At 31.8% G+C, this 24,101-nt stretch overlaps 6 protein-coding genes across 6 annotated transcripts in view; 3 read left to right on the plus strand and 3 right to left on the minus strand.

Moving 5' to 3' along the window:
* Window positions 1-1,152: 1,152 nt before the first annotated feature.
* LOC111679458 (protein inturned) lies at window positions 1,153-3,971 on the minus strand. Its single transcript, XM_023441029.2, has one exon. The coding sequence runs from the start codon at window positions 3,916-3,918 to the stop codon at window positions 1,297-1,299; it is 2,622 nt and encodes an 873-aa protein (XP_023296797.2). The 5' UTR covers window positions 3,919-3,971; the 3' UTR covers window positions 1,153-1,296.
* Window positions 3,972-4,286: 315 nt separating this feature from the next.
* LOC111679456 (UPF0184 protein CG14818) lies at window positions 4,287-4,832 on the plus strand. Its single transcript, XM_023441028.2, has 2 exons — window positions 4,287-4,447; window positions 4,510-4,832. The coding sequence occupies exons 1-2, from the start codon at window positions 4,348-4,350 to the stop codon at window positions 4,698-4,700; spliced, it is 291 nt and encodes a 96-aa protein (XP_023296796.2). The 5' UTR covers window positions 4,287-4,347; the 3' UTR covers window positions 4,701-4,832.
* LOC111679455 (WD repeat-containing protein 18) lies at window positions 4,713-6,960 on the minus strand. The gene is made up of 2 exons (XM_023441027.2): window positions 6,076-6,960; window positions 4,713-5,418 (listed from the first exon to the last, which is right to left on the minus strand). The coding sequence occupies exons 1-2, from the start codon at window positions 6,841-6,843 to the stop codon at window positions 4,870-4,872; spliced, it is 1,317 nt and encodes a 438-aa protein (XP_023296795.2). The 5' UTR covers window positions 6,844-6,960; the 3' UTR covers window positions 4,713-4,869.
* Window positions 6,961-7,225: 265 nt separating this feature from the next.
* Window positions 7,226-8,254, plus strand: LOC111679462 (tRNA (guanine-N(7)-)-methyltransferase). Its single transcript, XM_023441034.2, has 4 exons — window positions 7,226-7,384; window positions 7,447-7,861; window positions 7,935-8,036; window positions 8,101-8,254. The coding sequence occupies exons 1-4, from the start codon at window positions 7,281-7,283 to the stop codon at window positions 8,203-8,205; spliced, it is 726 nt and encodes a 241-aa protein (XP_023296802.2). The 5' UTR covers window positions 7,226-7,280; the 3' UTR covers window positions 8,206-8,254.
* Window positions 8,255-8,455: 201 nt separating this feature from the next.
* LOC111679459 (cyclin-L1) lies at window positions 8,456-11,103 on the minus strand. Its single transcript, XM_023441030.2, has 3 exons — window positions 10,549-11,103; window positions 8,863-9,702; window positions 8,456-8,797 (listed from the first exon to the last, which is right to left on the minus strand). The coding sequence occupies exons 1-3, from the start codon at window positions 11,070-11,072 to the stop codon at window positions 8,593-8,595; spliced, it is 1,569 nt and encodes a 522-aa protein (XP_023296798.2). The 5' UTR covers window positions 11,073-11,103; the 3' UTR covers window positions 8,456-8,592.
* Window positions 11,104-13,935: 2,832 nt separating this feature from the next.
* Window positions 13,936-24,101, plus strand: part of LOC111679461 (midnolin homolog) — a 103,008-nt gene continuing 92,842 nt past the window's right edge. Inside the window, exon 1 of the mRNA XM_046946596.1 lies at window positions 13,936-15,838. Coding sequence (XP_046802552.1) covers window positions 15,114-15,838 — 725 coding nt within the window. The 5' untranslated portion in view covers window positions 13,936-15,113. The remainder of the gene's footprint in view (window positions 15,839-24,101) is intronic.

Below are 24,101 nucleotides of genomic sequence, written 5' to 3' on the forward strand. Positions count from 1 at the left end.
CTTATGTTAAAAGGACTTCACGAAAATCGTTAATCGATTTTTTTCTCTGTGTACACCCTTTCTACGCTCATATGGTCTAGTCCATGATCGAGTCTATAATCTAATCTATTATATAGTCTATAGTTTAGCTTTAAGTCCAGTCAATTATTGTCATATGTTAAAAGGACTTCACTAAAATCTTTAATCGCTTTTTTTCTCTGTGTATACCCTTTCTACGCTCATGTGGTCTAGTCCATGATCGAGTCTATAATTAAATCTATAAAATAGTCTATGGCTTATCCTAAAGTACATTCTGTTATTGTCTTATGTTAAAAGAACTTCACGAAAATCTTTAATCGCTTTTTTCTCTGTATATACCCTTTCTACGCTCATATGGTCTAGTCCATGATCGAGTCTATAATCTAATCTATTATATAGTCTATAGTTTAGCCTTAAGTCCAGTCAATTACTGTCTTATGTTAAAAGGACTTCACTAAAATCTTTAATCGCTTTTTTTCTCTGTGTATACCCTTTCTACGCTCATATGGTCTAGTACATGATCGAGTCTTTAATTTAATCTCTTATATAGTCAATAGTTTAGCCTTAAGCCCAGTCAATTACTGTCTTATGTTAAAAGGACTTCACTAAAATCTTTAATCGATTTTTTCTCTGTGTATACTCTTTCTACGCTCATATGGTCCATGATTGAGTCTATAATTTAATCTATTATATAGTCTATAGTTTAGCCTTAAGTCCAGTCAATTATTGTCTTATGTTAAAAGGACTTCACTAAAATCTTTAATCGTTTTTTTTCTCTGTGTATACCCTTTCTACGCTCATATGGTCTAGTCCATGATCGAGTCCTTAATTGAATCTATTATATAGTCTATAGTTTAGCCTTAAGCCCAGTCAATTACTGTCTTATGTTAAAAGACTTCGGTAAAATCTTTAATCGCTTTTTTCTCTGTGTATACCCTTTTTACGCTCATATGGCCTAGTCCATGATCGAGTCTACAATTAAACTATAATATAGTCTATTGTTTAGCCTAAAGCCCAGTCTGTTATTGTCTTCTGCTAAAAGGACTTCACGAAAATCTTCAATCGTTTTTTTCTCTGTGCATACCTTTTCTAGGCTCATAAAAAAACTTCAGTAAAATATAAAACCCAAAAGGATTTATTTTAATAAAGTATATTTTTTATATAAATATTATATCCTTACTTTAATAGAATACACTGCCACCAACCCATTTTAAAAACGCTTAAAAAAAGTATTGCAAAATATCAAAAAGTTAAAAACTAAAAATTAAATGCAAAATTTTATCCCAATGAGAAAAATGATAATCTAAATGCCATTTCCACCATATTTTGGGGAATGTCGGGACGATGACATATGTAAACTTCCTTGGGCGGTGATAGAAATAAACGTCCCACAGCCACAAAAGAAAACTGTTTACCTTCAGAAGATTTAGCATCACGTACACTTATTGTCATACCATGTTCCTTAACGGCTACAAAATCTTTGCCATTCGTTTGACGGTTGGCATCAGTACGTTTTGAGTGCTTAGCCTTTTGCAACACCCGATGTATAGTATGAAAAGCCGTGTACATTTCCGATGTAAAAGGAAATGTTTCTTTACTTGATTTTAAGGGACAAAATACAGAATTATTAGTACCATCCACATATACATAATAGTAGATGTTGTTTTTCCAGCCAGCAGAGATTTTAACAGGCTCAACATTGCTTATCTCCTTCCACAAAGACTCCGTAACCTGGGTCTGCAGTTGGACATCGGTGCCGCTGCAATGTAATAGATTCTCCTCCATGAAATTTTCCCAATCCGACCCACTATCATCGCTAGCCTCATTGTTGGCACTGGTAATAAGACGTTTTTTACTTGAGTCATCTTCACTAGGCGTTAGACTGTGTACAGAGGAACCGCCCAAAGAAGAACCGGGTTGATTATCTTCCTCATAAGAAACGCTTCGTGTGTAGTTGTTACTATTAGAGTGTGATTCCTTTGTATTGCCCGTTTGACTGGTGGATACATGTAATTTTTGTTTGATTAATGTGGCCGTATCAGTTTTTTTTACTTCTTTTGTTTGAGACTCCTCTTCCAATATAGAGGCTTCTAGTATTTCTGGTCTTTTATTAGAAAGCGACCAAAACATGGCCAAAGACTCTATGCCACACTGTACTAAATGATCCAAAGTTTCCTGTATCTCTTCTATATAGAACAAAGAGGGAACCACCTTTTCTTTCTCCTCCGTGTCCGGGGTAGTGAATATTTTTAAAATTACCGCCAAAATCAAATGGCCACGACCACAAATGGCCAAAAAATAACGTCCTTGATTATCGGGTAATAATATTTCTTCCCATACGTACAATTCCTTAGTGCTGTGTTTGCTAACGAAATCAAATATGCCACGACATCTCATAAATACCTCGATATGATGACGCATATCCAAAGGCATTTGTGAGGCCAGCATAAATTGATCATAGTAAAGGACACTGCCATAGATGAAAAACTCCCTGTGTGTATGTAAGGGTTCATCATTCCAATTGCGATAGTCCATAGCTTCCATTTCACTTAAGGCATCAAAAATACGGAGTTGAGCCTCTTTGGGTAAAGGCAAATGACGTGATTCTTTTAAAACATCCTCTAAAGGTGTAACAACTCCCTTCTTCTCTACCTTAAGCAGTAGACGTACTCTTTGTATTTCACAGAAATTTAGCATGAATTGTCTAAAATCTAGATTTTTAAAATTATCCAGATTCATGTTTGGAAACATTAGTTTTATATAAGACAATAGTTCGTCGGCTCTTAAATTACCCTCAGAAAGATTGACCATTTTACAGGGATAAGAGAAGAGAACCAAGAAACCATTCAAATTGCGGTAATACACAAAATATTCTACGTTATCAAAAGCCAATTTGGAAGCGGATGGTTTGGTTTTCATTTCTTCTGTGAGTACTGCATTCAAAGTTAAAAAACTGCCTCGAGCTTTGTATAGAAAGTTGTTCAAAGGATCCTCCGGATAAAAATACAAAGAATTTTTATGTTCATCATTTTGATAACATTCTGGTGGCAAAATTAGCATACCAAAATTCATGCCTGCCTCAGTAGACTGGGAAGTTTGTGGTTGATCGTAAAGATGTTGCAACTTTTCAAACATTTCCGAAAATTTCTTAAAATTTTCTATTTTCTTTACCTCATTGGAGGACTCGGCACCACCATTGTTATTATCAGCATCTTGCTCGTTTTTAAGAGGTCCTTGAAATTTCAAACAAACCTTAGTAGGTTCCACAAATTGCAACAGCAAGTCATCAATGTTACTGGCTCTGATCTCTATGTCATCCAAAGTTTTAAACCAGTCACCCCTCGAAACTGGCTTAAGATTACCTTGTTGGAATAAAGCGGGCATATCGTGTACAAAACTATCCACCATTAAGCACTCAGGTTGATCGGCAAAGGGCACAACATGAAAACCCAAAATGGACTCAACAGCCGTTGATCTTCGACCAAAACGAAAACGGTCTGCTGCAGTTATAACCAACTCCAAGCATTTGCTTGCCTCCTCAGTTGTGGCAATATTGGCAAACATAAAAAGGTTTTTATTTTTATCATCAGTTGTTTCTGTAGCCTTAAGACCCGATTGTTGTCTCCTGGACGATTTTTTAGCCATTCTTAAAGAGTTTCTCATAAATTCCACTTTACCCTCTGTTTGCAATTTACTCAAATCTTTGGGCATATACTCCACATAGAACAAAGAGCCATCTTCGGATACAAACTCTTCCCAATTAGCCATATCACTGCCATCTGTGTAGGAATCATCTGCACTGCCAGAATCACTTTCCGAAGAATAACTTTCACTGCCCACATCCACATTAATACAAGTGCTATTTTCTTTAATAGTTTGATATTCTTGTGAGCGACGCATTTTTTCCTTGGTTATGTGGCAAGAATACGCAAAAAAATAAACTGTGCGTGCAACAAATTAATGAAAACAGAGTTGTTTTTAAAAAAATATATTTAAATTTTCTCTAAGTGTAATTCAATGTTATGATCTGCTTCTTATTAGTTACGTAAATTTTTAAGGCATTCACTAAAAATAACTAACGCACAGCAAAAAACTCCGAAAAACACTTTACAACACTATATTACAACAGCTGAGATAAATAGAATTTATTAAAGATGCCGTCAGTACAACATATATTGATTAATTGTGAACAGTAAAATGTCATAATACACATATAAAAAACATATATCTTAATCTCGAAATGCCAAACTTTAATAAGAAATATAAACAATTTGTTCTTTGTTTGTATCTTTTTACATACGCTTGTTTTGTTTTTTGTTTTCAATTTCGATGGATGAAAAGTCAGGTGACTCGAAAAACATGTCGCCCCATAACAATCATGATCCTTCCGAGAATTCCAATCAAAATGTTGATGAAGCCGATTTGCAAGGTATGAAATCACATAATCTAATTCAATTTAATGTAAAAACTCTACATGCTGTTAACTTTTAGAAATGGCTGCTGTCAATGACAGCCTTGATGAGCTGAGCACTGTTTTGGATTTCTTCGAACAGCGCACTGACAACATTATCGAACAGTTAAAAGAACTGCTGCACTCTAATCGTGAGATACGTCAAGAATTGGCTTTGGAGAATGCCGCCAATGCGGTGGAAAATTTAGATTTAGAAAAGCCAGATAACTAAAAATTGCTCTAATTTCTTAAGCTCTTTTTTGTTTTGATTTGCAAAACAATTTATTTCACAAGTATTACAAATTGGGTGATTTATGTTTTATTCTTAGACGTCGAAATAAAGTACAATAATTCAAAAAAAACATATAAACTTATATTAATCCACTAAAGCCACAAAGCTTCTACTTTTTCATTCTTAATAACTGTTTACTGGACACCTCAAACAGCCGCTTATTAACACGTCTTAGTTTTTGTACCTCCTGACGCAATGCTTCTAATTCTTCACTATTTTCTGCGGCCGTATTGTTTGTTACTGCAGGCGGCATATTACTACTAGAGGAACTATAATCCAAGCGTCTGTTGGCATACTTGTATTCATCACTTTCATACTCATCTTCATAGCTGTTGCTAACCATTATCTCTATGGCCTGCTCATCATCTTGTTCAATGGGATCTAACATACGTTTAAGATTTGAACAGAAAACTTGTGGTTGTTTATGTTCCGGGTGAAACACTACTGGATTGGTTAATTTTATTTTAAGATTTGTTATGGGTCCTTTGAATTGCATAGTTTTAACCAATTGACGACTTGGTATATTCCATACCAATACTTGGTTATCACTAGCGCCCGAGACTAAAGTTTGGCCGTCTAAAGATAAGGCTAAACAATTCACGCAACTACCTTTTGTATGACCCAGAAAAGATTTTGGTTGCTCCTCAACGTGATATTCCTGGAAAGAAGAACAGAAGTAGTATTGAAACTTTTACACATTTACTTCCCCTTGATTGGAAAAGTTATAGTAAGATAACTTTCTATAGATTAGACAAAATATCGAAAAATAACCAGTTATCAAAAATAACTTTCCTATAATTATCGCTATAATATTCCCTATGGAATATAAAACTTATCAATAGGTAACATGTGTATCAAATGGACGTTTCTACAGAAAGTTAAGTTATCGATAACCTTTCTAGTTATCGAAAACTTTTCAGCAGAAAAGACATGTTATTGTTATAACTTTTCTATAAAGTCTTGTTATCAATAACTTTTTTATAGAAAAGGTAAGAAGTTATCGATAACTTTTCTATAGAAAATAATATTATCAACAACTTTTTTATAAAAAAATCGAGTTATCGATAACTTGTCTATAGAAAAGTCAAGTTATCGATAACATTTCTTTAGAAAAGTCAAGTTATCGATAACCTTTCTATAGAAAAGTCATGTTTTCGATAACTTGTCTATAGAAAATCATGTTATCGATAACTTTTTCATAAAAAAGGTAAGAAGTTATCGATAACTTTTATATAGAAAAGAAAATTTTCTATTACTAAGAATATTAATAACTTTAATATAAATTTTTTATAACAATTCTCTGCTTTCAACTCACCTTAACTCTTGGAATATCATTTATATAAAATTGGAATATATTTCCAGTATTAGTACCCACAAACACCAAAGTCTCCAGGGCATTTGTTATAACACTTTGCAAACCCTCGGCGAATACTACACTCAGCAACATAGTGCCACTATTTAAATCATAAATTTTACAAGAACGATCCAAGGATACGGTAAACATATACGATCTAATGCCTCCGGCCCCAATATGAACATCCGTTACCGGTAGACCATGATCGTTAAAGGTATAAGTAGGCTCCGAACTAGCATCGAGATTACGACACAAAACCTGCGTTAGATTCCACACCAAGACAGCTCCATCCTTACCGGCACTTACAAAATGGGAACCATCATCGGTAAATTTCAGACAAGTAACCGTTTGATAATGTTTGCCCAAACTGGCCATCATGCGACCGGTGGACAGTTGCCATATATAAATGGTCTCCTGTATACCGGCCACTATATAACAGCCATCAGGCGATAAAGCTAAGGCAGTCACTGCTCCCGGCACCACAAAGCGTATGGCTGTCATTTGTTCTTGGTTATTAATGGGCCATACATGTAATAAAGGTTTTGTTAAATTAGCAGCCACCACATACTCGGAACGTAAAATATTTAGCGAATGCATTGCGGCACCACCGCCACCACCTTTATAGTTCATTAGATTTGTGCCCGTACGATAGTCCCATACTGAACAGCTTAATTGATGATCATTGGTATCACTTACAAATAAAACTTCTAAAATATTATTATCAGTCATTATTTTTTAAAGTTTTTCTCAATAATTTAATTTAAATTCTATACAAATTGTAAAATAAGCAAATGCTAAAATTTCAACGTCCGCACGTGTTATTGTTTTGATGCTTCTTCTTTAAGTTATGTTCACTCATTGTGAACTATTATCCGAGTAAAAAAACGGGCATTTTTGGGGATTAAAAAAATCATTAGAATTTCTTATATAGTTCTTGAAAAATTAAAAATAATAATGACGAGTGTAATTATATTTTTAAGTATTACATTTAACATAGAATTTTTTCATTTGGTTTGTAATTAACAAAAAAATTAAAATAAAATCTGAACAAAAGATATTCTATGTAAAAAAACTGGCAACCCTTTACCAGAATGTTGTTATCATTTTAAAGTGAATTGTTTGTTTTGTCACGAAGATTTTTATTCAAATAATAAACAATAACCACCATGGCTCCCAGTAAGGAAGAGGAAAACACGTTGTCTCTGCCCCAAAAACGTTATTACAGACAGAGGGCTCACTCCAATCCCATTGCAGACCATTGTTTCGATTAGTAAGAGAAAATTAATTTAAAATGTAATAAGATTTTAATATTTTTTTTTGTAAAATTTTTAGTCCCGCACATCCCTCTGAAGTAGATTGGAAAGAATTGTACCCCGAGTATGACAGCTATTCCCCGGCAAAATGTGTCGAATTTGCCGATATCGGTTGTGGTTATGGTGGTTTCCTTGTGACCTTGGGTGAAATGTTTCCCGATCGTCTCGCCATTGGTATGGAAATTCGTGTTAAAGTTTCCGACTATGTTATGGATCGCATTAAGGCTTTGAGATCATTAAATGTAGGAAAATATAATAATATAGCTTGTATACGTACAAATGCTATGAAATATTTACCCAATTATTTTGTTAAACATCAATTGGATAAAATGTTCTTTTTGTATCCCGATCCACATTTCAAGAAGGCCAAACATAAGTGGCGTATTATTAATCAGGCGTTGTTATCTGAATATGCTTATGTTTTAAGAAAAGGGGTAAGGATTATGAACTTTATATTATAAATATTTCACGTTATCTTCGAAATGTTTATTTTTATTAAATTTTTAGGGTCTTGTTTACACCATGACTGATGTTGAAGATTTGCATAAATGGATTGTTAAACATATGGAGGAACATCCTCTATTTGAACGCATTTCTGCCGAAGAAGAGGTTTGTTATGAATGCAAATTTTGGATTACAATCATTTTGCTAACACTTTTTTATATACTTTCAGGCCAATGATCCTATTACCCCCAAACTTTATCAGAGCAGTGAAGAAGGTGCTAAAGTAGTTAGAAATAAAGGATCACATTTCTTGGCCATATTTAGAAGACTATAATGTTAAGATTATAAAGTACAATAAAGAATTTGTAGAAATATTAATGATACTAAAAGCTTCTTTATAAGACGGAATACTGTCCAAAATTAAATTCATAAACCTATTTGCTATTCCAAATACCATTTTATCTCTTTATGATATTCCCTCTCGTTTAAGTTGAAACTATCACGAATTTGATGATTACATACTTATGTACGTACAATAAATGACTATAACTTACAATAGAAAAAAACTCTCTAAAGGATTATTGTAAATATTTATAAATTTCTTTATTTGTTTACAGTAGTAGTAGAAGTATTAGCTTAACATCAAACATACATGAAAAATGATCCAAATATAGTATATAACATAAATTGATTAAATACAATTTACACTCTTCTAAAAAAGTCATCGTTTACGATGTCTAGAATCATGAGAATTATCACGATGTGAACCGCGATGCGATGAATTGTGACCACGATAATGTTTATTACTATTGGATGAAGATGAGTTATGATGATGATGCATGGGACGTTTGTCTTGATACTTGTCCTGGTATTTATCACGTCTATTGTCTAAATATTTATCCGTGTGGCGATCACGAGAAGGTTTCCTAAAAAGAAACATAAATAAAATAAATAATAATAAATCGACATACAAAGAAAAAGTTATAGTTACCTTTTACGATGCTTGGAATGTGGTGAACTTGAGGGTGATCTCGAATAATGCCTGGATTTTTTCTTATTCTTAGAAGGAGGTGGTGTTCGAGATCTAGAGCGCTCACGATCTCTTTCCCGTTCACGATCACGTCGTGATTTCTTATAACGATTGACAGAGTTAGAACGTGATCTTGATCTAGTACGCGATCTAGAACGTGCCGTTCTTCTAGAATCTCTAGAACGTGATCTCGATCTAGAGCGGGAATCCTTACTGGGTGATTTCTCATTCGGCAATGGTAAGGGGATAGTACGCTGTATAAAACCACCCCAAGCATTATGAGAACCATTATTACGATCTACTGCTGTTACGGCCGGGGGAGTGTTATTTTCCTTGGTCTTATTTCTCGATTCCATATAGCGTTTCTTAAGCTCCTCTACCGCTTCCTCTAATTTATCCACATTAGGTTTACCGCGAGTATACAATTCCATGACACGATAGCAAATATCTATTATATCATCTTCTGGCACCTGAAATATACCATACCAGGGATGTGGTTGTGAAGGTAAAGGTATGGAGAGTTTACGAGCACTTAGATATATACAAGCACAGGCTATGGTCTCAGGATTGTAACGCATAAAAACATCGGTACGCAGTGAATCGTTCATAAAATTCCATGACATTTGCATCAGCTGCTCGTGTTTTTCATATTTTAACACTTGAAGGTACATCACAATCAGCTTATGGGGATGCTTGACATGCACACAAAAGCCCAACTCTTTGAGAACACGACGTTCTGCTTTGATAACTTGTGTCTTAAGGTTGGTATAATATTGATCCAGTATCATAGCGGTGATTTCCCTACAAAATAAAAAGGTGGGAGGAATTGATGTATGGATATTAAACACATAAAATTTAACGCACAATGGCCAAAAATATAGGTTAACTTGCACTTGGAGTTAAATTAACATAATGAATACGAATTTTAGGTTAACAGTGATTCCAAATGATCCTTTTATAAACATCATTTGGTTAATCTATATATTTACCTAACTATCTATCTTTCTATCTATCTATCTATCTATCTATCTATCTATCTATCTATCTATCTATCTATCTATCTATCTATCTATCTATCTTCTATCTATCTATCTATCTATCTATCTATCTATCTATCTATCTATCTATATATCTATATATCTATATATCTATCTATCTATCTATCTATCTATCTATCTATCTATCTATCTATCTATCTATCTATCTATCTATCTAACTATCTATCTATCTATCTATCTATCTATCTATCTATCTATCTATCTATCTATCTATCTATCTATCTATCTATCTATCTATCTATCTATCGATCTATCTATCTATCTATCTATCTATCTATCTATCTATCTATCTATCTATCTATCTACATCGAAACGTGACATAACCCGGACACCGACACCGTGCCAGTGCCAAATTTTAGATGTTACAACAACAAAGTCTTTAAAATAAACATCCACGTTTTTGTGCTTTGCAAGTATTTTACCAGGAACAAAGAATGTTTTCAAATAAGAATCACATGAATTACTAAATTTGTTCTCCCATTCATTCACTTACAATTAGCAAACGACCCTGCCTGTCGTAAACAGAAAGGGAACAATAAATATTAAAATTAATAAATTTACAAATGAAATGCACAGAAAATTTACTCACTTTTGTCCGCGCACCTGCTTGATGTGGTGGAAAACGTTTATAACATCACGTATCCTACGTGGCGCCTCCTCAATCTTCGAGGCCAAACAAACACAACTCATGGCCACTGTTTCCATATTGTGCCTTACAAAACTCTTCGAATAGAAGAATCGCTGAAATATCACCTGGCCAGTGGCCATTGCAACTTGTGGCAGTTTCAGCAAAATTCCTGCCGTCTGTATTAGTTCACATCCCAGTATACGTAAATCCTTTTCTGTTTCAGCATCCAAACCATCCAAATGTGATGGTGTTTGATCCAATTTTGCTTCGGGTATCAAACTGTTTTCCAAAGTCAGAACGATTTTATTATAGAGACGCGGAAAGATGGGTTTGTTTTCCAATGTCGTAGTTGTTGTGCTGCTGCTGTTATTAGTGGTGGTGTTGGTGGCATCATTTTTGGCAGAATTATTTAATATATTTGCCATTTTTACTGATGCTTCTAAGGAGGAATTGGCGAATTTTGTTGAATCTTCAATTACCACCATTATAGCCCTGCGACGATAAATATTAACGACGCCGGTTGACACTAAAAATGTCGGCGTCAGCTAAAATTCGATTGTTAAGCGGCTAGAGTTAGTGTTGCTTTGAAAGAAAAAAATACACCTAGGCCTCTACCAGGCCTGTTGTGCGCTTGTTAACTATTACCTCAGGTGGAAAATGAACCCAACAACCACCAATCTACCAGAACACACTAACTAACTAGCCGGCTAAATTTTCAAGTATTTTAATAATATCCGAGGGAATAAAAAAAATATTTTTTTTAAAGAAAGTGTCTGTGGGAAATTTGTTTTCTTTGTTTTCTCCATTAATGTCATTATTTCTTGAAGATATATTTTTATTTTTAAATTCACGAGAAATCTATCTTATATTAACCTATAGTGATGACCGGTCCGCATTGATCCTTACTACCGAATAAGTATAAAAAAAATAGTTAGAAGTTTGAGATTTTGACTAGAAACTAAAGTTTAACTAACGCAATCAATCGGACAAATAATAACGCAAGCATCGGACAAATTAATAAATTTACAGGACCCTTCCCACGATACCTTTTAAACATATATATATATATATATATATATATATATATATATATATATAATATATATAATATATATATATTATATATATATATATATATATATATATATATATATATATATATATATATAATATATATATATATATATACAATATATATATATATATATATATATGTATATATATATAGATATATATATATATAATATATAATATATATATATATATATAATATATATATATATATATATAATATATATAATATATATATATATATATATATATATATATATATATATATATATATATATATATATATATATATATATATATATATATATATATATATATATGAAATTTGAGTTTATTTCATTAGTTTATTTCATTGTTTCGCCTTCGTGAGAGAGAGAGAGAGTAATTATTATTGTATCAAAAAATATTAGAAATATTAGTATGACGAATTTTTAAAGCCGTCGCCTCATACATTCGGCGGCGTCTTTTTTATAGATATTTTTCGGCCGGCTTAAGGCAACGCAGTTTTTTCCGCATATTTTATAATAACGGCAATGCAGTACACGGGGTAAGACATTAATTCACAACTGATAATACAGTAAATGTATAGACTCACCACTGGCAGTAAAAACTCACCACTGGTAATACAGTGCAAACTCACCACTGGTAATACAGTGCAAACTCACCACTGGTAATACAGTTTGTCGATATAACAGTAGTTTTCATGTGTATAGTTTTTGGGTCGATAATGCAGATTTCATACGAATAACGGTTTTTGTGGTGAGTTTCCGAAATTCACCACATTAGGTGTGGTGAGTTTCCGAAATTCACCACATTAAGTGTGGTGAGTATCCAAAATACACCACACCAAGTGAGGTGAATTTCCAAAACTCACCACTCATTTTTAAGAGAGAAATTATTTTTTAAGAGAAAAAAAATTAAAAAAAGAGAAAGGGGGGGCGGGCGGAGTTCCCCTCCCCGCCTTCCCTTTTTTTTCCACTTTACCCACCCGTCGTGGTGTGTATGTTGTAAGTGGGTACAAAAATAAAAGGGCAGCCATTTATTCGGTAGGCCTCTTTTTATTCGGTGCGACCATGTGGTGACCCGCCCAATTTAATTGGTTTAAACCGAACGACTCATCGTTTTTATCCTAAAAAAATTTTAAACCGTTTAAGAACTAAGAACTAACTACAAAAATCACTTCTTAAATTATTTTTCTCTCTGCTGTTAACATTGAAAGAGAGAAGAATTTTAATTAAGAGAGTTTCTTTATTAAGTTAACAGAACCTTGCTCTGTTAAGTTAGCAGAGGAACTTTATGTTAAGACAAAGTTAGGGTTACCAGACTGTTCTTAGTTTTTTTCCCCTAAAAAAAAATCAAAAATCTCCTAAAAACGAAAATAATACCCGAAAATTTGAAAAACGAAAAAAATATAAAAAATATGAATAAAATGAATAATGATGGATGATGGGTAGGTAATTGAAAAATATGAGTATTATGAGTGAGTATGTTAGTTATATTAATTATTTTGTTTGTAATGGGATGATGTTGTTTTTCGTATGTTAAGACCGATTTTCTTCAAACTCTTGAGGGGAGGAGGCGAGCGCAAACTACCAACACAACATTTTTTAGGACAAAAATGCTTTTGCATATTATTTGATATTTTTCAAAAATAACTTTGTTTTTGTCAGGAGTAGTGTTTTTATTAATTAAAATTATTACTATTTTTGTTATGATCCCGGCATTTGCAACAAACATTTCGCCAATTGATTTCGATTTTTCTTTCTTTCGACTGACTTTTTTCATATTTAATTTTGCATTTATTTTATGAAAAAGTCGACTTTTTTATAAAAAATGACTGACTTTTCGACTTTTTTCGATTTTCAAACTTTTCGAATATTTTTGATTTCTTTCGATTTTTTTCTCAAAATTTTTGTCCTGGACTTTTCCACTATTTTCGTCGACTTTATTTCTCGATTTTTAAGAAACTCTCCCTCAGTCGTCAGTCGGTCCCCGTTAAAAATAAAAAATATCCCAATTTTTACCCAATTTGTATACCAACCTGCACTGTTGTTTAATAGCGCAAAACTACTCTCCCATCACTGTGGTAAACGATGTGTTTGAGAGAGGAAGGAGAGTGAGAGTGAGTTGTGTTTGTTTATCTACCTCTCTCTGCTGACGTTATGTTTTGCAGTCAACGCGAACGCCGGCAAATAAAACAAGCTGAGTAGTTACCACACACACACAACTAAACAAACCAGTCCAAACAGCGTCCATCATTCAAGTTTCATCAGTCACTCGCTGGTCGTCAGTGCGTACGGTTGTAAATTTTTGCTCGTTGGCTACTTACCAGAAAGATAAATATTTTAGATAAAAAAGAATCCGGTGTGTTTTCTTTCTCTCTTCCCCTAAAAAATTTTATCTATTAAAGTGGATTACAACAACAGTGTAAAAAAATAGCATCAAAAAATTCAACCATTTTTAATTAACGGAGAAAAAAACAACTTGTTTAAAAAAAAGAATAAGAAAAACAAGTGTCTGTTAAACAAAATATTTATTAATAAAAAAGTGATTTTGCAATAAAAAATTAAATAAAATTTATGTTGCTTTTTTGAATTTAATTAAATAAGAAAAAAAAACTTAGACGTAATCAAAAAAAATTTCTAAAACTCTGCTGCTCTCTCTTTTTATGCTTTTTGTTAACAGTGATTTTTGACTAGATAACGCTCTCTTGCTGTATTTTATTTTTTACATAGGAGAAGTGTGGTTTTGTTGTTTTATTTTAAAATTGTGTAGTGAATATAGCAACAACAACAGTGACAAGATTTTTGTGCGGTTTCTTATTGTTATTTTTTTCTATTATTGATTGAACACCGTTAACTTATAAAAAAACACCATAAATACAACATTGTTTCTCATTTAACAGAGAAAATAAAAAATATTTAAAAAACAACAACAAACACATACTAAATTTTAGTGATTGTGTAGATAAAAAAGTGTGCTTCTGCTAAGCTTCTCATAACTATAGCAACTCTCTTTCCACCACCACCAGCACTCTGTTAAATTCAAACCTTATTGTTGTTATTGTTTGTAACATCTCGTTTTTACATACATACACACATACGTACGACAAAACAAACATACGCTCAATAAAATCTTAATAAGAAAAAACAGCAACAAAAAACATATTGAAAAACAGAAAAAATACAAATTGTAAGGTGTGGGGAAATCGATTGATTACGTACCAAAAAAAAAAAGAAGAAACAAAAACGAAATTTAAAAATAAAACAATTAAACATAAAACAAATTAAATAATAAATAAAGTGTTTTCTTTTCTGTTTTAAGTGAATTTGTTTTAAAAGAATAAATGAAAATTTGAGAAATAGTAAAAAATTAAAAAAATAAAAATTGTTACAAAGAATTTAAAAATCAAACAGAAAAAGTGAAAAAATTAACTAAACAAAAATTTATAAAAAATGGAAAAATCAACAGACTCTTCTTCTACATCCTCTGCCTCATCTAGCTCTAGTAGTAGGGGCTCTGGAGGCACAACAACAACGACAGCATTAGCAGCAGGCAGTAATAATAATACAGCAACAGCCTCTAGTGAAGCTAATCATCATCACCAGCAGCAACAACAACTAGAGCAGCAAATTTTGCAAAAGCCTCATCATCAAACTACTTCTTCTTTAACTACTCCAACTAAAAATCAACTTAATAATTCACTAGGGTGTGGTCCATCATCAACATCCACAATAACTACAACAAAAACAGCAGCAACAACAATAACATCTTTGGATAATAGAGGTGGCTGCAGCAGCAATTTAAACTCCAACCATAATACATTGTCGTCGTCCCTTAACAACAATACCTTGTTTGGTCATCAATCTTCAAACAACAACAACACCACCACCACCACTTCATCTATTTCTACTAGTAATGCTGCTACTTTATCAAACTTAGCATCATCCTCATCATCAGGTTCAGCAGCAGTTACAGCTTCTTCTTCCACCTCTTCGTCGTCGTCGTCGTCGTCATCATCCTCACAAATGGCGCCAATTAATCTTAATATTAGCACAACAACTGGTGGCAATTTTAGTGTGTCTGTAGATCCTCAGATTACGGTGGAAAATCTCAAGAAAATTATTGCTAAAAAATTAAAAGTGGCCAAGGATCGTATATGCTTATTGCATCGTGAAAAGTAAGTAAAAAAAACAACATATTTATAAATAAAAGTGGAAAAGAAAATGTTGCGAAATGAAAAAAATTGTAAACAAAAGAAAATTAGTTAGAGTTGCCAAGTAAGAAAAGAAAAGGCAAATGTTGTAGGACAATAAGGTTTTGGAATTGGGGAATAAAATGAATATGTACCAATGTCCATATAGAAAATAGTGAATTTTAATAAAATAAACGACATTATTAACAAATGTTAAGACGTTCCCACTACAATCGGTGCTTCGCACAAGAACGACTCAGAGTTCAACGACCAAGGATTGTCAACCTAACCGCACCGACAAATGTCGCTGCTACAACAACAAATTTTAAGAACTCAATTAAAATTGATGAATGTTAAGAAAAATATTAGATAAACTCTCCTTTGAGGGAGGAAAATTGATAAATTGGTCCATTTAGGAGATTTTTAGTTTTTAATGAGAAAGTCCTTCCATATTATTATATTATTTATTGCAATTTAAAAGTGTTAATTATTTAAAGAAAATTTAAATTTAAAGATTTTTAAATTCCTTCTCGAATCTTAATGTATCATCACACGCCTAGACATCTGATTTATATTGTAAGAAATCAGATTATTAATTTAACGGTTCAGAGTAATCTGAATTCTCTGGAAAGGATAACATCTTCCAGATTTGAGATTAGAGTGTTATATATCTAATGTCAAATCTGGAAAATATTATAACAAATTATTAATCATATTTTAACGAGATCGTAGCAGTTAGAAGTTGTGACACTTAAGCAGCCACTAAACTGGCTGCTTAATTTAGTTACTTTGTAAGACCTGGTCCACACTTGGAAATTTTTGTTGAGATATTTTTTCTTTTCTTTTGAAGTTTCCTTAATTAATGTTCACACATAGAAACTTTTGTTTTAGAAAATACATAGGTACATGTTAATTGTATTGATTTGTTGTTGTACGACTGAGAAGAATAACAAAACAAATAAAGTTTCCGAGTAAGGGAAACTCCGTTCCACGTGAGAGATGAATGGATATTCTTTCTGTTTTTCTCTCACGCAAAATCAAAAGTTTCTCAAAAAAAAGTTTCCTAATGTGGACCGGCAGTAAGAAAAATGATAATAATAGGAGAAATGTTTCGAAATACTGTATAGCTCATTCATACGCGATCTGGCAACTCTTTAGAAGATAGGTATAACGATAATGAATACCACCGATTCGATATCTGATTTGTAAAATTTGATTGAAATTTATGAAAAATATGATAAAGAAAACTTGAAAAAAGTAAAAGAAACATTGAAATCTTTCCCTATTTTACTATCTTATTGGTTTTTATCGTTTTTTTTTTTTTTAATGTAAACGCATACATACGAGATTAAAGAGTTCAAGAAAACTCTTTGCCGATCAGGGTTCTATAGTACATAGATTGTAAATGTTTAAAAGAAGGATGAAACCAAACCTAAGTAATAATGTCTACATAATAACGATAATCCTTTTCAGTAAGAAAAAATATTTTCCATAAACCCATGCTTTTTTATCTATTCTCTTTTATTGTACAATTTCTTTGAGTTCTTCCCTTTATTTTTAATTTGCCAGCAGATATTTTAAAGTTTATGTTAATCAACCAAAACAACCACATGGTTTTTTCTCTGTTAAAAAAATACAAAATTTCTTATCACAATATAATAACTGTATTTCTTTTATGCTCCCCGCTCCGTGTATTGTGTTGAGGGTTTCTTTTCCCTCAAGCTTCTTGTGTAAGCGCATACAACATAAAACTAAAAGAAAACATGTTTTTTTTTTTGTTTAAATACTTTTAATTTTTTATTTATTTTTGATAAAATACAAAAATAAATACGCGTGGTTTTTTTATTCTTCAAAATAATTGACAAAGTAAAACGCAAAATTATTTCTTTCTTTTTTTTTAGTTTATTTAAAATTTTAACCTTGATTTAAAAAGAAAAACAAAATAATTTTATTTAAGTATATGTATGTGAGCTAGTATGTATGTACTTAAAAATTATTATTATTTTTAATTAAAATGCTTTAACTAAAATATAGTAGAAGAGTGTTTTTTTCAAAAACTTTGTATATACATATAATGATCACTCACCAAGATCATCATTGACAAGCACCTTCATTCACCTTTAACAATGTTGCTTCTCTAATCAATTTTTCTATTAGCTGAGAGTCTCTTCTCAACTTTTCTCTATTCAATTATTTGCGGTGGTGAGAAAGAGAGTTTAAAAAGCAGCTAATTTTTAACAAAATAAACTAAATACCGATTATTTCTTATCAGGTTTTTAATAAAGTAAAAAAAAATGAAGTTATCATGCATACTTTTGTTAGCCCCTAAATAGGTCAACATAAATATTACAAAAATTTCAAATACATACTTAATTTTCCAACCCTGAAAATTTCTAGCATTTTTCTGTTTTATTAGAACCCGTATGATGATAATGTTTTCGAGCAGGTTTCCTTATTGTTTAAAAAAATAATGACATTAACTCTAACTCTTAGACTGTTTATAAGGACTAAAAGTAGAATCTTTTTGTTCATTACTGAAACCTTCTTAAACATCATAAATTACTACGCACGTTAATAGCAGCAAGTAAACTACACTAGACTGTAAGTAAATACAACCATCTCTAGTTAGGGGTGTGTTTTTATGGTTTTTCCATTTTTTTTTTCATTTCAAAAACCATATAATTGTCGACGAGTGCTGTTGGCAAAATTCTGTTCTTTAGTCTACTTTAATATTTATTTTATTCTTTTCATCTAGTATTTCTTTTCTGCCGTTTTTCTTTTTATTATTTTACTGCGCTATTGCAGTAATTTCAGAAAAGGATTAAGGGTTTGTTTCTTTTTGTTTTTTACAATGACTAAAACGTCTTACAAATCATCCGTATTTTGGTTTTATTATATTGAAACTAGACTCGGCGTTCCCTTTTTTTTATTGTTTCCTAACATATAAAGAAATGGTGGTTAATTTTTTTAAATTCGTTTGAAATGCGTTATACTTTTTGATTTGTTCTTATTCTGTAAGGAATAATATTAAAAAGTGAAGTGTTGCTTTGTAAGAAACTTCAATAATTTTTGTAGCTTATGAAATCACTAGAGACGACTTTAGCGGTCATATTTTAAAGAAAGATTTTTAATATCTTTCAATTTCGTGAATAAATTTTGTTCCTAAGGTTCAGACGACTGGTTTTTCAGTCGAAACAACAACTAAACCAACAAGATTTCTATTTACCACCTAATCGCCCTGTGTCATTATTCAAGATAAGATAATTTTCTTTTTCTTCAGAATTAAAGTGAACTGCAATTGGCGTAAATATATCGAAAATGCTTTATGAAATATCATATTATATGATCAGCAGTAAATCACGTGGATTGTTTTAAATTAAAGTGATTATAGGTTTCGATCAAGGCTAGATATCGGAGAAATACGTTACTCCTTTTCCAAAATATTATTATTAATCTCACGAAATAAATTTGATGAATGAAGATGTATGAATCCAGCAGTTAGGTCGGATAGTTCGGAACTACCTATTTAACTTAATACATATTTAGGTTTACAACTAGCCACCAAGCGTCAAGGTAACTTGCTATTTTAACATGTGATACAATGAAGTCCATCATCACCCCATCACACTACAAAGAGACAGCAAAAAGCTTAAATTTGTTTTACAAATGTCACTTTTTCGCTTACAAAGGAAACATTAGTTAATTAGTTAGTTTGAAATCCGAAAAAATACACATAGGCCTCTATCGGGCCTATTGTGCGCTCCTTAACCAGTGCCCCAGGTGAGAATCGAACCCACCACCTCCGGTCTACCAGACTAGAACACTAACCATTAACCTACCGGAGACCAGGTTAAGGGGACATTAAAGTGACTATTGTCTTCCCCCTATTATACAAAGAGTACATCCGTGACGAAATAGAGCTACCCAGATGGTTAAACGTAAATGGATATCACTGTTTTTTCGGATGTATTGACTCTTTGTCGAACTGCTGGGGATGTCAATAGAAGACAACACAATATGAGGTATGATTTAAACAAGTATGGATGTCAAGAGTTAACTTCACGTCCACAATTTTACAACTTGAGCCGTAGTCTTTTAGAAAATATAGAAATTAAGCCATGTTCTTTAAAGTTCATATAAAAAGTCAAATCTACTCTCCAACTAATGCTAATTAATTTCCTCAGTTGATGATTGACAGCACAGATCAAAGCACATTATTTCCAAGACAAATAATAGATATTGAGCTTTTTATTCTCAAACTTACGATCAGTTTGATAACCGATCATTCTACCCGTTGTAGATTTCTATGAATAGCTTTTAATTTCGACATAAAAATGTGATTTCTGGATTTAATTATATTAAATGCTTTCCTGATTTAAATCTCAAATATAATGATTTGAAGCTGATGCTTTAATCGATCGAATTTATAACGCAGATCAAAGCACATAATATATATGGATGTTGCGATCATCCATCCTGGGCCGTTCTATATTAGGTGGTTAAGCTGGAAGTTGAAAAGGAACCTATCACTGCACAAATGTCATTTAAGCTAACTCGATAAAACCCCTTTTTAAAAAGTCTCTCATTCAAAACACATATAAATCATAAACATTCATATAGGTATTCCGAACATTTTTAAATGTCAATGAAGTGCAACAATATTTTTAAAACGCTGTTTTTTTTCTGTTTACATAAAAATCAAATTAAATTGTAAATAATTAGTAATTATTTGGAGAAAAATCATTGACCAAAACATTTTATTTTGTGCAACAAACAAAAAAAAAAAAAAAAAACAAGGTGTTGAAAACAATTAACACATTTTAAGGTTTAAGAAATAAAATAAACGTATGCGTTTTTCTGAATCGTTTAGCGTTGCACAAATAAAAACATATCAAGTGTTTGTACTTAAGAAAATGAAACCCTTCAGTGAGTGTAATTTTAAAAAATAAAATAAACGTAAAAATAAAACAAATCTAAAATAAAATTAATGTAAAAAAACAAAAACAAAAATTCTAACAACAAAATAATAAATGTATGACATAACAGCAAAAAGAAAACAAAAAATAAAATAAATTTCTATACTGTACTCTAGTTGAAACTTAAGTTTCACACATACACACAGACACACACACAAACACACGTTAGACAAATTCTACGTACTGCAATATTAAAGCGCCATTATTAGTAATAATAAAAAATAACACACAAAATAATAACAAAAACAACAACTATATTAATAAAGAAATATGATGTATAAATAAAAAAAATTAAAAATCAAAATAAATGCAAAAAAAAAGTTAAAAAAATTTACTTTTTATAAACGTTTGTATAATTTAAGCAAAAAAAATATATATACATTATTGCAACGCGCAGAACCGGCAAAATTTTTATATACATACACCGCATATACATAACATACATACACATAATACTAATACTATTATAGATAAGAAAAAAAAACAAGTACTGTTTTGTACTCGTACTCGCAATCTTTACACACAAACAGCAACAACAAAATTCACATGTTAGAAATAACAACAACAAAAAATATACACATGATGAGTACAACACACATGAAACCTAAATAAAACAAAAAACAACAATCTTAATAAAAGAGTGTAATGATATATTTTGTGAAGTGAGAGTAGTGTCTAAAGATCAAAAGCCCTTTTCTAATACATTGCCATTGGCGTAAATATCTCGGATTCATGGAATATCATATTTATTGATCAGCAGTATAGGTTTCCATATAGATATTTAAGGAATGGTTGGTTGGTTTTACGTGGTGGTTCACTACGCGCGAACTATCAAGTAGAATCGATGAGACTCCGTTATACCATACTTTAGGAATACTTCCGTCTTTTTCCTCAATATGAACATTTCAGTTGTAATCTTTGAAAGGGGTTTCTTAAATTTAGAATAATCTCACGAATTTTTCGGAATTATTCGAATTTGACCTCTTATATTTTGGAGAAGTTTCACAAAAACTTTGAACGTAATTAGACGATTTAACTTGGCTAAAGATAAATTAAATGCCGCCATTAAAAAAGATGGTAAGGTTTCTCGGTATGACAAGCCAAGTATTTTCTTTGGGTGTTACTACTTCAATGTTTCAATGTGTCACCGACATGTTGAATTTCTTTAAAGAACATGCTCGGAGAGGAATAAATAAACCAACTCTTTGCCCAAAATTTCAACGACTAAATGCTTCTCTTCTACTCAGTGTCGCAAGAAGGTTTCACCATTTAACTGGGGCTCGATTTCTCCTAAACATTTTGGAGAAGTTTCATAAAAACTTAGACTTTGATTAGACTTGGCTTAATGATTAAATGTTGCTATATGACGAGTCAAGTATTTTCATAAATGTCCAAGGTCTGGCTGGTCTTAAATCATATGGAGATTAAGAGAAATTTCATAAAAATATCGACTTCAATTAAGGTTAAAGGTTTCTCTGTAACACAAGCTCAGTATTTCCATGAATGTCCAAAGTCTTATTGGTATAATGACAGAGAGAGAGAGTACATACTTCGATCATTATTCATTCAATACCGACGTATTTCATTCCTCTAAAGAAACCTATCGGATGGTGTGTTGTCTCAGACCTACAAGCTAAAAATTTCTTAAACTGTCCCTTGTAAGATAGACCTCGCTTTGGGCAAAACTTCTTTCATATTTTACTGGTTTCTATAACGACTAAGAAGTTGCACCAGAACTAATCGAAAATGGTGAGTGATTTGCATGTACGACATCTGCTAAAAATGTCGTTTAAATGCAAGTCAATAAGATCACTATCAACTTTCTTCAAAGCTTTGTATAACTGTTATCGTCCTAAGATATTTCTGGTGAACGACTTGTGATTTCCACGTACGACATTGCTAATTGATGTAAATGCTATGAATATTTTTAAAAGCTGTCCGAACTGCGATCCGACCGATACAAATGATAACTTTTTTGTTCCGTCTAGAAGTCAACTTCATATATGACTCAGGCAATACACTTTCAATGTTTACTCCCTGAACAAACTGTTCATCAATGGAATCTTGAAGGAATGATGTAACGTTATATCTGAAGTAATAGGTGTAAAAGCCAATGTTTCTGAAAGAATCAATTTTACGATTCTATCAATCGGGTGCACATTAACCTACCGGATGCATTTTAATTTGAATCGAAATTTTCTACGCTTGGCGACTTTGGATGAAGAACAATTTACAAAAACGTAGATACGATCGTAACTAAGAATAAACATATTCGTAAAACATTGAAACGAAATGGAACTGCTTCTTCTTTTTCTTACGATACACGTTTTTGTTGGATTACCTGTTTTTTATTGTTGCTTAACTCAATGCGTAAACGTAATCGAAATATTTGATTTGAGAATTTAAAATAACCGGTGATCGGAGTATAATTTATCTCTTAGATATCAATTGCAGCCTAGAACTTAAAGTTTTATATATAGGAACATTATTCAGTTGTTGCTAGTAGACACTTTAAGTTCAAATAAACTCTTTTACACATCTGTTATTGCAACTTTATTTTCAAATTTAATGTTTTTCATTTAACAAAAATGTACAATTACACACACTCATCTACACTTTAGCTTTGGCATGTACATATGTATCTCTGTATACATACACACAGTATCTCCCCCACCTTTTTGAACTCACCACTCAGTTCAATTCACTCACTCAATTGTCAAAATTTTGTATGTATATTGTAGCCTCTGGTACTCCCCAAAAGCAACATCATATTTAGTTTTCTTCTAGCTTACACATATGCACTCCATTTTTTTCAAATTTTATTTTCATTATTAATATTTTTGGCTTTTTTGGTGTTGTTTGTTTTATACATATACATATGTATGTATATGCCTTTTTCTGCTGCCACGTTTTCATAAATATAATACAAAGCAACATCAACATTGATTTTGCTTTCTTACTTCGTATATGTTGTTGTTTTTATCTTCATATTGTGTATGGGGTTTTGCAAAAACCTTTTTTGTACTGCTGTACTTTTCAAGTATGTTCGTTTGTTTCAAGCCCCAGACACAAAAACAAAAAACAACAACCTACGTCATACAGTTAAGGTTGGCAAACAGCTGGTTTATTAAAGCTAGTTTTGTTGTGCTTTGAAAAGAAAAAGAAAAAAACAATTTATTTTAAATAGTTTAATTATATTTTAAATCTCAAATTTCTGTTATAATTATAACACTTTATAGCGGTGTTATGGCATTGTTTTATTGTTGTTCTTT

The sequence above is a fragment of the Lucilia cuprina genome, chromosome 3 (genome assembly GCF_022045245.1).
Source record: "Lucilia cuprina isolate Lc7/37 chromosome 3, ASM2204524v1, whole genome shotgun sequence".
NCBI lineage: Eukaryota > Metazoa > Arthropoda > Insecta > Diptera > Calliphoridae > Lucilia > Lucilia cuprina.